The sequence below is a fragment of the Euprymna scolopes genome, chromosome 6, assembly GCF_053919585.1.
Source record: "Euprymna scolopes isolate OS-2025 chromosome 6, ASM5391958v1, whole genome shotgun sequence".
In the NCBI taxonomy this organism is placed as follows: Eukaryota; Metazoa; Mollusca; class Cephalopoda; order Sepiida; family Sepiolidae; genus Euprymna; species Euprymna scolopes.
In genome coordinates this window covers 134897683-134913183 of record NC_136487.1, presented here as the reverse complement: position 1 = coordinate 134913183, position 15501 = coordinate 134897683, and the positions used below count along the sequence as shown (strand labels likewise).

At 34.7% G+C, this 15501-nt stretch overlaps 1 protein-coding gene and 1 pseudogene across 1 annotated transcript in view; one reads left to right on the top strand and one right to left on the bottom strand.

Annotated features, from left to right (window-relative positions):
• Positions 1-15501, bottom strand: part of LOC145277960 (guanylate cyclase soluble subunit alpha-2-like) — a 580255-nt gene that overhangs the window by 18367 nt on the left and 546387 nt on the right. Inside the window, exons 9-10 of the mRNA XM_080130085.1 lie at positions 4931-5074; positions 3628-3782 (exon numbers count right to left, since the gene is read on the bottom strand). Of these exons, the coding sequence (XP_079986211.1) occupies positions 3628-3782; positions 4931-5074 (299 nt within the window). The remainder of the gene's footprint in view (positions 1-3627; positions 3783-4930; positions 5075-15501) is intronic.
• Positions 12718-12834, top strand: LOC145278369 (5S ribosomal RNA; annotated as a pseudogene).

Sequence of the window (15501 nt, the reverse complement as noted above, 5' to 3'; positions counted from 1 at the left end):
GCTAAAAACAAAGGACCGTTATCTGACAGAAAAGACAGAGAGAAAGAACATATTGTGTCGTGTTGTAAATATGTGTCGGCGACTTGCGTGTGAAAACGAACGAAATAAATAACTTTATCTTTCAACTAAAAAGTTCGTGTCTAAGTTTAATTTATTTTGCGAGTCTCTAAATACAACCTTCGATCCATTTTAAAATTAATAACAACGTTGCAGTTTCTTTCACTTTATTAACCAGTCGGTACGTTGTTGATGTTAATATCTAGCGATTTCTTATTACTTGATATACATATACACTTGTGCTCTCAGGCAAACCTGGCATAAGACAACCCTACCGTACTATCTACATTAATGAAAACATGTAGTTAATAAATTTTCTATATAATAATTTGTTCCCATTCAGATTACAGACCGTTCTATATTCTATTGAATTTTTAAGTTAAATTATTTTTTACGTTATCTTTTATTGATTGAAATGTTAAGTGAAAGTACAGTATAGTTAAAAAGCCCGATTCTCCATGTAAAGAATTGGTTCTAAATAATAAAATTAATATTTTAGCACAGTTCATTTTCTGCAAAAGTACTTAATAAAAGAATTACCACTTATGACGATCCGAAGGCCATTAGAAAGAAAATAAGATCCTCAGTTAGAGGATGAATGACATCATCTACGATTAATAACGATTTGTTACGAATGGACTTGAAAAGTCAGCTGGGCAGCAGTCCGGCTATATTACGTTCCTCAGACAGGAAGTTCTCGGAAAGAAACTTTGTTCACAAACGTTTTTTTATGGCTTTAAGTAAACGGAAGGAGAAAAGTTAAAGATAAAGTTAAATATTGAATTCTTGTGGAGACGCAGGATGAAGTGCTTCCGTATGCATCCACGAAAAGTATAAAATGTAAAATAAAACATTTAATTATTTCAAAACTTCATTTTTCATTTCCTTTTTTAATTTGTTAAACAACATATTATTTGTATTATTTAATTTTTCAAGTGTTTGATATTTGTACAGTTTAATCAAAAAATTTAAAAATCTAAATATCGAAAAAAGTTTATAGGAGAAGAAAAAAAACGTTTTTATCAGGGTTGGAAGTTAGATGAGTTCTTACGGTGAATGTTTCACTAGTCGAACAAGACATTGTAGGGAAATCGAGCACCTTACCTGAGACACACGCAACCAAGGAATCGCTTGTAAATTTCATATTATTAAGAAACTTTCTTCTTCAGTGAAGCCTGCTTAACCCACTCAGGATACGCGTCGCATCCGGACGCTATATCAATCTCGTTTTATAATTAGAAATTTTAATATTACGTTTCTAAACTTTTTTTTTTTTAGATAAGCATTGATTATACGTATTATTTCGATTTTCCGGACTACTGTTTTCATATTAAGTGTTATTTTCACAACGTTTCGGTCGATGTAGCGTCTGATCTTCTTCAAGTATATCTAATTGAACTCAGAAAACTGTCTGTCGAACTCGGGAATCTGCCCGAAATTTCGAATCAGGCAATTCATTAGATCCACCAGCATGCTCTTGTTGTTCCAGCCAAAACTGGGGAGAAGTCCTAAGCAATTCGCAATTGTGTTTTGAGTGTCGTCTACATTGAGAATTGAAACTTCAACCTCAAGAAAAGTGTGACTTACAACTGAATTTTATCAGGTACTTTATCTATTACGCCACTGAGCCTTGGGAAATATATAAACTAAAAACGATTCTCTTTAGAAATGTGGTTCAACTTCGTATTATAATGCGTAATAAACTCTTCGGAAATAAGGCAATTGATTTGAAAATGTGTCCTCGTCGAGCGCAGGTTGTCATCAGTATTCATAGGTGCTGTCGGACGCTTATCTTTATGCGTACATGTTTCCGTCTCTACACAATTGCAATCGATGCATTCCTATCTGGGTCAAATTATACGCCCTCTGGCGAGTGATAGTCGGCAGATAACACACACAACCACTGCTTAAACGAAACAATACTAACCGAGATTAACCTAATTTAAAAAAGGAAAACGACAAAATAAGAACGCAGCTGATACTTCGGAAAAGAAAGAAAACACTATTGAAAACGACAGAAACATTTGAAAAAAAAGATAAATGAAACTCTCAAGTGAGTAGAAACATTGTTTCTCGCCAAGAAAAAAAGAGGCCCGTGTCTAAATTTGCGACTCGATCCATATCAGTTTTTTTTATTCTTACATTAAGGTTATTGGGTTCGTTATTATTACATGGAAGTTATTAGCTTTGTTGTCCAAGATACGAAAATTGTATGCTATTATTATATATTCAAATTAGTGCTTACTATTCAAACTTTATGTTTGCTTATTAACATTTACCGAATTCAATGAGTTATGTTTATAAATTTTATGAGTTATGTTTTTAAATTTTATGAGTTATGTTTTTAAATTTTATGATTATGTTTTTAAATTGTATGATTATGTTTTCAAATTTATGATTATGTTTTAAATTGTATGATTATGTTTTTAAATTTTATGATTATGTTTTAAATTTTATGATTATATTTTTAAATTTGTGATTATGTTTTAAAATTTAGTGATTATGTATTTAAATTTTATGATTATATTTTTAAATTTTATGATTATGTTTTAAAATGTTATGAGTTATGTTTTTAAATTTTATGAGAACACGATTGATGATTTGTATCATTTGGATTATTCGGACAATTATTCTTATCTTGAGTGTTATTATCACAACTTTTCGGTCGATGCAACCTTCAACTTTCTTCGGATGTTTCTCATTGAACTCGGGAATCTTTGTGTTGAACTTGAGAATCTGTATTGAATTTTTAATTAATTTTTTTTATTTTATCCAGAAGGGTAGCCTGATATGGGTGCGTCTATTATGGCCGGGAAGAAGTATGTCATTCGCAATTGTATTCATGCCATAGGTCGCATTAAGAAGTTTAAACTTCAACCCTACCTCAGAAGAGTGTCACCTTGAAGTACATTTTACTAAGTACTGTATCCGTTATGCCATGAGTAAAGTGCAAGGAAATCAGTTAGTTACAAATTTTTAGAAAGTTTTATAAAAAATCCAAGGCATCATTTTTTTATAAGCACAAAAGTGTCAATTTTAGCCATTTTAACTCGAAAGGCACCCCTAGGGAGGCAACCGAAGTTTTCCCGGAAAATCCGTTCTGTTCCTTTTTTTTACTCATATCATGTTTAATGTTTGTGCAAAATTTCAAAATATTCCAAGACGAAGTTATTGAGAAAAGTGCGGACAGCCGAACGGACGAACGGACGAACGAACAAGGGTAAATTTACAGGTCCACCCTACTTTTGTCGGGGGACCAAAAACTAAGTAAACTATATGATATAAAAATGCTAGTTTTCAAAGAAATAATCATTATTATTTATTACTGCTTCTATTAGTTACATTTCATACAGAAAAAACCCCCAAAAAACAATCGCTTCGTTTCCATAATTTATGTGGAAAGCCTTTGTAATAAAGACCAATCTTTGCTATTTATATGCATTCAAAAATGTGAAATATTTGCGACCGGAAGTAGTAACTTAAAAGTAATTTTCTAACGTTTGGTTTCTTAGCTTCAATTTCGTTTTAAAAAATTGACGAATAACTTGGAGTAATGCAGCGTATACTTACTCGTATGATGTCGGACTGACGTTTATATGCTTGGCAACACTACCCGATTCAAATTTGTTGGCCAAAGTGACATTATTACCAAAGAGGCAATAGCGAGGCATTTTCGTTCCAACGACACCGGCAAGAACCGAACCACTATGCACTCCGATTCGCATCTGCAGAAGAAAAAAGACATTTGAAGATCGCATTCACGAGCACTGATTCAATAGGTCAGAGAGCGGAACTGGCGACTAGATGGTTGTACGTTCGATTTCTGACGTGGAATTGGTGATAATCTAATCGCACTGAAAAGCTGTGATACAGCGGAACCCTCCGTCGGTCTATGATTACACACACGCACACATACACACATACACACACACACACACACACACACATATATATGTATATATATATATATATATATATATATATATATATATATATAGTCATCCAGGACATATCTTCGACTGGTATCAATGTGAGTTCATATATATATATATATATATATATATATATATATATGTGTGTGTGTGTGTGTGTGTGTATATGTATATATATATGTACATATTTATGTATATATATATGTGTGTGTGCGTGTGTGTGTGTGTGTGTGTGTGTGAATTCACATTGATATCAGTCGAAGATACATCCTAGATGATCAGCCCGGCAGAAGTTGCGCTGTTCTCATCTCTTCTGTCGGACTGAGGCATTTTGTTTTGCGTAGTGTTAAGAGGTGCGGCTTACCTTCTCTCTTTCAAAAGGTGTTAGTTTATGAACAATCGCTTGTAACTCTCCAGCCGGAGAATGCATACCGAACTAGTGAGATATTAATCCACTGTCTACTATCACCCCCTTCCGGCCTTGTGCTACATCTTTCAACGGTGAAAAAAACGTAAATAAAGTAGGTACTGAGTGTATATGAATTTCTTGTCTGAATAAATATATATTATCATAGTATTTTACTTTCTCTTATTCGATATTGTTGCGTATCTCTTACTTTATTTTTATGTAGGTAAATAACCAGCGTCTTATAGTAGTAGTTGTAGTTGTAGTAGTAGTAGTAGTAGTAGTAGTAGTTGGTCGTAGAAATAATGACGGTAAAGTCGGCATATCTTTGTCTTCATTACTCGAGTTTTTTATTGCGATAGCTCTTTGTCACTACAACTCTAGCGAACGGTCATCTGCTTTTTCCCAGTGAGCGGCAAAACTGATTATAATAAAAAAAAAATATAAGTATATGAATAGCGGTCATTAGCTTTAAGGTCGTAAGTATATTATTTAAATAAGAAAATATAAAAAAAGGATAATGTTTTCTACTTGCCTCAATAGCTTTGCCATCATGTGATTTTTGAGTTTGCGAAGCTTCCATCATTTTCAAAGCCATCCAGGCTATTTGCTGAGCGTGGTACTGACTCGGTCGGTGAAGGCCCCCGACCACGCAGTATGCGTCTCCAATTGTCTCAATCTGATAAAAAAAAAAAAAACAGAGAATAAAAAACGTTTAAGTGAAAATGTGACACCCTTTTTTATACAGCTAAAAAGCACCATAATAGACAGATCAATCCACAAAGTGCAGTGTTATTTCTAATTGCAAACCAATTAAATAATGAGGCGTTTCTGGTATTTTACTTACGTTTTGCATTGAACAATTTGACATTAATTTGACATCAATTTGACATCGTTCCATTAAAAACAAGCCGATTATTTTCAAACGTTTCTCACACCTGGTACTAATCTTAATACATCAAGGAATTTGAAAATACCAGCTTGCACTCCTAAAGTGCACCAAACATTGATCTTATTGCTTTGTTCCTTTCCTTTTGCCAAACTCAATTACATTCTGAAACGCCAAAATCAAAATCACCAATTTTCCTCTACAAAACAACTAAACCAAACACGGTGAAATATAAATATTTGAAGATATAAAGGGTTTAAAGCATAAAAAAACGTTTTCCAAAATGCTCGGTTTCGGCGTTTAAAAACTTTAAAAGGGGTTGATGTACCGTAAAAATAAATATATATATAAATATTTGAAGATATGAATGGCTTAAAGCATAAAAAACGTTTTCCAAAATGCTCGGTTTCGGTGTTCAATAACTTTAAAAGGGGTTGATGTACCGTAAAAAAAGCAAACCAAACACCACGGATAAATATTTTAAGATATAAAAGAAACTAAAGCATAAAAACATCTTTTACCAAAACGGATTCTACAATAAATAACTCGAAAAGAGTTGACACACCGTACATAACAAGAAAACCAAACAACATAAATAAATATTTAAGATATAATTAACATGACGTATGCTTTAGGCTAATCATATCTTTAATATTTAGTTTAACTTTTACTAAAATGATCAAGTTCGGCATTACATAAACTAAAAAGAATTGATATAACAAAAAAAGAACACGCATTATGGACCCCTCTCTCTTGGCAAACTTTCATCGACGAGGATGATGACCGTGTTCTGGATTTTAGTGTGTGCGGAGATGTCCTACAAGGCCGATCCTTGTCTTCAATTGCATTTAAAACTGAGGTCAGGCAATTCCATTTCCATTTGGAGGATTAGCTCGACGGCGTGTTTCTTCTTTCTCCATTCTCTTTCTCTTCTCCTCGAGGTTCGCATGTTGGTTGGCCTCGAAGGTGGCTGTTCTTTAAGCGATTGTCTGCATCCAGGCTTGGTCTCTCTATTGATACTGCACTTGTTGAGATTTATGCTCTGAAGATATTCATATCTTTTTTGTTCTAGATTCCTCCAGTGTGCCTTCCTTCCTTTAGTTATCCATAGAAGAGTTGCTTCGGCAGCCGGGAATTCGACATCTTGACAACGTGGATCGACCACCTCAGCTGGTTTCTAATGACAATGGCTTCGATGTTGATGGTGTTGGCCTAGTGGAGGACATTGTGATTAGTGCGATAGTCCTTCCAAATGTTTAGAATGCTCTGCAGGCAGAGTTGGTGAAACTACGAATAAATAGTTATAAGTAATATAGAAATCAAGTGAAGCATGACAGTTTTTACTAAAATTGATGGATTTGGCAGTGAAGATGTCTGATATGCTACAAAGCATAACAACCAAAGATATTATATCTCTAAGACGCTACCATTCACTCGTACGTGGAATGGTACTACCACATTTAGAATAGTACTTCAATCACTACTCTTTCCTCTCCTACAAGATTAAGAATGATTCTAACTTCATAGGCCCCCCCGATATGTGCACACTTGTTTTCCACTTATTTCCACATGTGCCTTGATAAACGCTACTACTATTTAACCCTTCAACGAAAATTTACTTCCACATAATGTACTTTAATAAATTCATTGCATTTACACTCCTCTAAAAAAAAAAAATGACTCCCAATTGACCCAACCGACAGTAAAGTTCAACCACATTATTGTAAAGTTTCTAGATACCGAAAGATTTTCCTTTTCTAATAGATTCTTTCTTCCGACCGCTTGAATTTAGAATTCCTTTCTTTTTCCCCCTGTTTCTTCGACCCTACCAACATACCAAATGTTTTATATAATGTGAAAATAATATCTTACTGCACAATTTATCACCCAGGCTGTTTTTCATAAATGTAACCTCTACGATAATAGTTTGTCTAACATTGCTTTATGCTTTTTTGATCATGAAGCATACAAGTTATCGGCCAGTGGTTTGCTTGAATTGATCTCCTAATATAAAGAATGTTTTAAAAAATGTTTCACGTCGCACACCAATCAATCAGTTTATAAATAGAATGTCAATAGAGTCTTTATAAAATTTAAAAGAAAGAAAATTATTTGCGTAAATCGTTAGGTACAACTTAAAAAATAAAAAAAATAATTATTTTCCTTAAATTGAAAAAAGGGATAATTATCGCCCCTGAGAAGAGCAGAACTGCTACAATGGTGTTTTTTTTAAATTAAAACGTGTCTCGCATCACAAACTTTAATCATAAATAATGTGTCTCGCATCACAAAATTTAATCATAAATAATGTGTCTCGCATCACAAACTTTAATCATAAATAATGTGTCTCGCATCACAAACTTTAATCATAAATAATGTGTCTCACATCACAAACTTTAATCATAAATAATGTGTCTCGCATCACAAACTTAATCATAAATAATGTGTCTCGCATCACAAACTTTAATCATGAATAATGTGTCTCGCATCACAAACTTTAATCATAAATAATGTGTCTCGCATCGCAAACTTTAATCATAAATAATGTGTCTCGCATCACAAACTAATCATAACACATTCAGCGAATTTTACCTTACCATTTTGTTCTTTAAGTTGTTGAATAAATCCGTTTATGATTATATTTTGTTATTTTCGAGTTAGCATTAAATAGGTAACGATACTTGATACATTTGTCAGTAGAAATCCTGCAGAGTTCTCTATCGCTCTATCAGAGTCAATTTCTTGAACAACGAGAGATCCTTCACCATTCCCTCACCTGTCCTGTGATGGTTATCGTTGGAGCGCTACAGATGACCTGCTAACCAGTCCTCTCTATCCTTCCCTGTCATCCGCACGTTTGACCGCTTCGCTCAGCTTCAATCCTGTCCATTTTATGATGTTGTCTTCCCACATCTTCTGTCTTCCTCTTTTTTTCCTCCTCTGACTGTTTCCTGGAGCACTGTGTTGGCAAGCCTCTCCCCTCCTGTTACGTGATCTAAGCATCAGCCAGAATTGCCATGACAGCTGCAACACTAGCTAAGTTGAATATCATTTGGAAGGACAAGGAAATCAAGCTTAGCTCAAAAGATAAAACTCATGCCTCCTGTCAGCTTAGTTTTCCTGTATGCTTGTGAAACGTGGACCTTTACAGCAGAATTAGAGAACAGGATCCAGGCCTCAAAAATAAAATGTTTCCCAAGACTTCTTGGCATCTCTTACAAAGATCACATAACCAATGAGGAAGTCAAAAACGAAATACGGCGAACCGTTCTTCCTTATGAAAATCTCACCACATTCAGGAGGCGCAAACTAAAATGGTTCAAGTTAGATACAAGGTGTAAATACTCTTTGCTTTAGACTTCATCAGCACTGGTTAGCAGCGCTGAGATGTAAAGATATCTGGCTTATATGAAAATAGCCCCTAGCTATCATTTAAGTTTCATAGAGATCGAGCTACTTATTTTGCCCCTATTACCATTTCCTTCCAACCCAATACTCGTTAATTAATATTTCTCACATCTTAGCGAATTGCGGCCTCTTCGGTAGGTATCGCAACTAATATCATTAATCAACTCGCTTGTATTATTAGCTTCTTTCCATTTGGGTGGCTTGCTCCTTCCATCTTATCATCGGTCAGATCTTTAATACCAGAAACATCTTAATTTTCGGTGTAGACAACACCGTCTAACATTAAGACGCTCTTGTCAGACTCTCCTTCCAGATTTGGGAAGCTCCTAAAACCAATCAGATTACATGTTTTGTCCCCCTCCCCCCGAGAAAAGGAGGATGGACCTATAAATTCACCATTGTCCGTCTGTCTGTCCGCACTTTTCTCAATAACTACACCTTGGGATTTTTTTAAATTTTGCACAAACATTAATCACAATATCTGTAAAAAAGTAACAGAACGGATTTTCCGGGAGAACTCTGGTTGCCCCCAACTTAGGGACGCATTTCGGGTTAAAATGGCTAAAATTATTGACACGTTTGTACTTATTAAAAAAAATTGATGGCCTGGATATAAACCTTTCTGAAAAGTTGTAACTAAATGATTTCTATATAATTTTGTTTGAAATTAGTGTTAGGTTTACCGCAGGGGCCCTTTTGGGGCTAATAAAAATACTCCATTTTTGGGACTATTTTACCATATTTGTCCAAATTTTTCTGTGTATGTTTATTCAGCAGTTTTGCATGGTGTTGAACTTAAATTTAAATATGTTAAGGATTTTTGGGGCTTAATTGGGGGAGGCAAAGGATGGATTTAGTCATTATTTTTTTGCATGGTGCAAAATTCAAATTTGCATATGTTAAGGCCTAAAACTGCACCACTTGTTTATTTTCACCAGGATTCGACGTCCCCTGGAGACTTTTGGGGGCTAAATAGGGTGGGGGAGGCAAACACTGAACTTAGTCATTTTTTAATGCCTTGTTCACTGTGCACTCACAGGGGACCATGCATGATTGACTTTCTTTTTAAACGGTGCCACATTTTTCCGCGTCAAAATTTTAGTCCTCATTTCTATTGTGATAATGGGTGCCAAAGAATGTCAGAAGAGAAGTTTAATTTTTACGAAATGTTATTTATTACTTTCATAATTAAGGTAGTAGAAACTCTGAGGAATTTAACTTTGAATATATGACTAGTGAATAACTGACGAACAATAAAACACATCCTTACCCAATCATATTTGCGTAGAAAAATTAAATTGGTTGATTTTTCAAGTTTTATTGGTAGCAGATCCTACCACAGTGGGATAGACACGTCATAAATTATGGTATCATATGAAGTATTATAGGCCTTTTTCATTCATGGTTAGCCAGTATCGATCATGTTTGAAGCATCCTTAACCTAGTTGTCCCACTGTTTGGTTGGCTGGAGTATAACTGCTTGTGGTAGGCGAAACTACCGCGGGAGTGGAAAACTCTGTCGCAAAGGTCACACACATGTCTCTAAAGTGTTAGCAAGGATGTTTTCATTTCGGCGTGCGTACTTCAGTGCAGCAAAGTTTATCAGATTTTCCTTCGTTGATTTTAGATACTTGTTCAGTGTTTCTTTCCACCTTAGCAATAATCTGCATCTCACGGCCCGGTGCTTATGTCAATCGCCTTTGTGTCTCGCCTAAAAACATCTTTGTATTGCAGTTGGGACAGACAAGTGCGCCTTCTCCGAAATGAAGTATATTTCAACAAACCAAAAACTATATGGTTCCCCGACTGATGCCTTGAATTTTAGGAGAAAAATAAAAATTAGGCCCTAAAGTGGTTTTTCACCTCTAAAACACCCTGGAGCTTAAGCCTCAGAATTTTCCCAGGGGAAAATATTACGTTTCCATATGTCTAATGGTCTGAAGATTCTATGTCCCGGAAAGTGCTATTTTTGGCCATTTTGACCCCTTTTAACACCCTGAGGATGCAACCAGAATTTTCTCAGGGTCAAATATTACGTTTCCAAATGTATATCCACGTGATCTTGCTTTTGGGCAATTTTCAGCAAAATCTAATGGTCTAAAAAAGATTCTATGTACCGAAAAGTGCTATTTTTGGCCATTTTGACCCCTTTTGACACCCTGACGATGCAACCAGAATTTTTATAAAAAATCCGAGAATGTTACATTTCATCGTTTGTATAGTTGTAACTTCATGGAAAATTTCAGAAAAATGTAATGAATAGTCATTGGAGATTTAGACAACGAACGGACGAACGAACGGACGAGGGTAAATTCTAAGGTCCAAATTCGACTAAGTCGGTGGACCAATATTTTTTTCGCATGTATATCGATGCCAGTTTCTCCAAGTCTGCGTTTCAGTTAAAAAACAAGAAGAACAACAAACAGTTATATACATTTTATGGTATCATAAAAAATATGTCACCAAATGTAAAAACGCGATGACGTGATCATACTACAATACGCAAATGTAAGCATTTTTATAAAAAAAAAATGATTTCATATATGCAAACAATATTCGCTACGTTTATCTCTTAATTAATTGCGAACTTTTTAATGTATAAAGTGCAGAGACTTATATGCGAGAGAAAACAGTACTAGAACAATATAAAATTTGTTTTTGGTATAAAACATTGAATGTATATGAGTTACTTTCTTTGAGTTATGATGAAAGCGTAACATAAGTCGTTCTGTAAAATTTGAGTGCACCTAGGTGTCAGAGGTGACCTTTAAAATGACATTGCTGCAATAATTCGTTTTGTTTCTGGCGACGCTCTAAACAAAGCAAACGTGTACAAAGCCCTGTCCACGTTGGGTAATATGGTGGGATAGGTGGTCGCGCATAATATAAATAGATGCCACAAAACAACGTATACATCCTTATCTATCAATCTCTTTCTTTTACTACACGCATACGCAAGTAATCTATCTCTGCTTTGTTGTGATTGATTTTTTTCTAATTAATAAGCATTTTTAAAAGCTTTTAAAAATGATTGTATCAACAGACACTCAAGTCTCTATGTTTGCGATGACAGCCGGCGTACAGTTGTTTATACACCACACAAGCAATAGAAACTTGTACAAAAAAAGTCTTATTATTTCTCTGCTTCCTTTGTTCAAGCTTGTTTGACTCATGGATCTAGTGGTCTTCTTCAATTCACCGATTTAGTGGCTCATTGTAATGCAGCTTCCTATTCCAGTATTTTCTGCAAGCTTTTGGAACTGCTAACTACTTTATTGGTCCCCTCTATTGTCTTGTTTTTTTCATGACTTAAGTCAAAAGACAGCTTTGCGATAATAATCTTTTGTCTTTGTTTGATTCTTACATCAAGTAGTTTTATATATTGTCTGGAACGATGGAACGATTTCAATTAAAAGAAGTGGTATTTTTTTATAACCGCAACAGTTAAGGCCTACACTCTTTATCTATGCCTACACCTAAACGTAGATTACACGAACAAAGCTTATTTCTTAGAACTGCACGCCTGTAGAACTCTCTTCCGATTGCCTTCTTTTCATCTGACTACAATCTGATTGTCTTCAAGTCCAACGTAAACAAGTTTTTTTATGAACCATCCCCCTAAGTAATCCAATTTACAAAATTCCCACTACTTATGTTTACTACGCTATAATTGACTAATGTACACCCATTAACCCTTATCCTCGAGTGGCCTCCGGGCCTTGATAAGTGGTGATTCCTGTGTAAAAAAGTACTAGTTATATATATATATATATATATATATATATATATATATAACTGTTTAGATATCAGCTAGTTTAAGTCTGTGCATTCTCTTCCACGTGCTTGTAACAGCACCTTATGCAAGACGATTCCAACTATCTTTCATCAGCTTACAACGGAACCAAAGATTTCAGCCAGCAACTATTAAAAATGTCGTTTTTAATATGACAACGATGCGCCAAACGGACATTTTCATATTCGTCGGACCGCATTTCCTACAAGTTTTCCGGTTCACCGAAAAATAAATATACGGCACAATCACGTTGACACACCGGTTCTCGTCAGATCACCAAAGTTAAGCAACGTTGAGCCTGGTTAGTACCAGGTGAGTGACCATTTGGGAATTCTAGGCGCTGCATGTGCTCTCGACATTGTTTCAAGTTATCCTGAACCTCCACTTGCCACTGGTATTTAACAAAGCCGATTCAGGAGAGGTGTGGTTTGAGATTGTGCAATTATTGCCGTAAAAATTCCACGCGCATGAAACTATACAGTGGGTATCCATAGTCTGTCAAGATTACTGATACCATAAATAAAGCTACCAATACCATAAGTATATTTGCCCAGCACACTTGCTAATTTTTGTGTGATATAACGCATATCTACCTACCTCTTTTTTTTTCTCTCTCTCTTTCTCTCTACACACACACACACATACAATATATATATATATATATATATATATATATATATATATATATATTGTTGTTTATTATAAAGTGGAGAATTACAGTGCCGTCATTTATTAACAGATAAAAGTCTTAAAATGACACTTGTGTCATTTTAACTTTAAGAAGCAAGGATTCTACAATTTCATAATGCACTTACGTACACTCGCTATGGGAACTTCAAGACAGCACTAGGCAGTGTTGAGGTAGAACTAATGTTCGCTATTTTCCTTCTCCTAGATTAGTTGCGTTGCTAAGGCTTCACAATTAACTTTACGTTTTTTTTTGTTACATTTTATCGCTTCAAACAAGGTGTATTGTCCATGAACCGTAAGAGCCAAGTGTGATAAGAAGCCAAATTTATAAGAGGGCTGTGTAGCAATATGTTGTATGCATCTCTGCACCAATTTTTAATTTTGTTTTAAAATGATTTATTTTCAAATGAGGTTTCGTTATAATATCTTTACTTTATATATCATTTTAAAGGGCGTTTTTGCTCTATGTAATCGTTTAAATTACAGTCGTTTTAAAAAATTATGCTTTTTTTTTTCAGAACATTGAATACAAGTTGAAAAAAGCAAATTCGCAAAATTTTCTTATTTCAATTTAAGCTAGGCTGGAAAACTGCTGAAACAGCTCCCGACATCAACGGACCGTTTGGCTCAGGAATCAGTACTGAACGCACATCACAATGATGGTTTAAGAAATTTAGTGGCGGCGACGAATCTTGAATGTGATGAGCATAGTGGTCGGCGATCGGATATTGAGAATAATGAATTAACAGCATTAGTCGAAACCAATCCACGCTAAACTATTCAAGAAATTGCTTTTGAATTAAATGTAACGTAAACGGCGATTACCAACCACTTAAGAGAGATTGGAAAGACAAAAAAAAATATATATAAATGGGTGCCTCACGAAATGAACGAAAACCAAAAGAAACGCCATTATAAAGTGCTAGCTTCCCTTCTTTTACACAACAAGAACGACCCATTTCTAGATCGGCTTGTGGCTTGCGATAAAAAGTGCGTTATTTGCGAAAATCGAAGTGTTAAAACTAAAGTAATCTTTTTAAAAATAAATAGTTTCAGTTTTTTCGTGTCTTGACTCCGTGACTCCGTTCCGTTCCGTAATCAACAGTATCCACTTCCAGTAGCTTGATTCGTTCCGAGCACTAATCTTGTAGACAACCAGACTGACTGGACTATTAGTGCAGCAGGAGGTTAGTTTACAAAACTAATTTCTGTAATGCGAATATAACCAATGTTTCGGCGTGATATGACTAATGGTAGTTGACGATTTAGAAAGATTATACCGACATGTTAAATAATATATTTTTTATTCCAGATGTTAATGCTAATGTTGTGCTTGATGTAGTACAAAATAATTGATTTAAGTGCGTCCCATTTCTACTAGGTACACAAAAAAGAGGAAATAAACAGAAGCAAAGGAGTTATTCATATAAGAGGGATGTAACACCTTGCAGTAAAACAAAAACATTCTCAGATATATAAGCAATAAAGTTTAGACGAAATGGAATCATTAGTGATACACTCGAAGCAGCGTTTATTTTAAAAAAGAAAAGTTGTGAATACGGCCTTATTAACTTTATTTAGTCTGTGTTTGTGGCGCCTGATTCAGGTGTGCCGCGGGGAAAAACTAACAAACAATATTGAGCTGTAAATGCGTCGAGATGTTTTTGTAAGGATCATTTATCTTTTATTAAACAAAACTACTTTACGTTTCTTTTATTTTTGCTTGGTCATAGTGTATTTTTGGTTTCGTTCCCGAAATGCATCGCCATGGCTAGTATTTGAGCAAACCAGAAATCATGATATGTTATATGTAGACTTCCACAAGTGTATGCATTCTGAGTTTATATATATATATATATATATATATATATATATATATATATATATATATATATATATTAGTGTATTTAGGCAGCATTCCCTCATTCAAACAAACATTATTAAAAACAACAGAGATACCTTGCTTAATGATTCTTTTTTTATTTTTTCGATCGTTCGTAAGATTTTTTTAACTTCAAGATGGAAGGTATTTACAAATGTTCCATGGTTCTTGAAGTTAAAAAACTCTTAAAATCTTACGAAAGATCGAAAAAATGAAAAAAAAAAAAAGAATCATTAAGCAAGGTATCTCTGTTGTTTTTAATAATGTTTGCCTGAATATATATATATATAAGATGTTTGAAAATTCAACGTTATCCTACGCGGTTAATGGTAGCTGACTGGATACGGTCTCCGCTAATGGAGTTAGAGATGTCTCGTGTTCCGGGATTCGAATCGTTCGACTGGTGTTAATCGTGACACCCTGCACTGAAGATTCCCGAAAGGA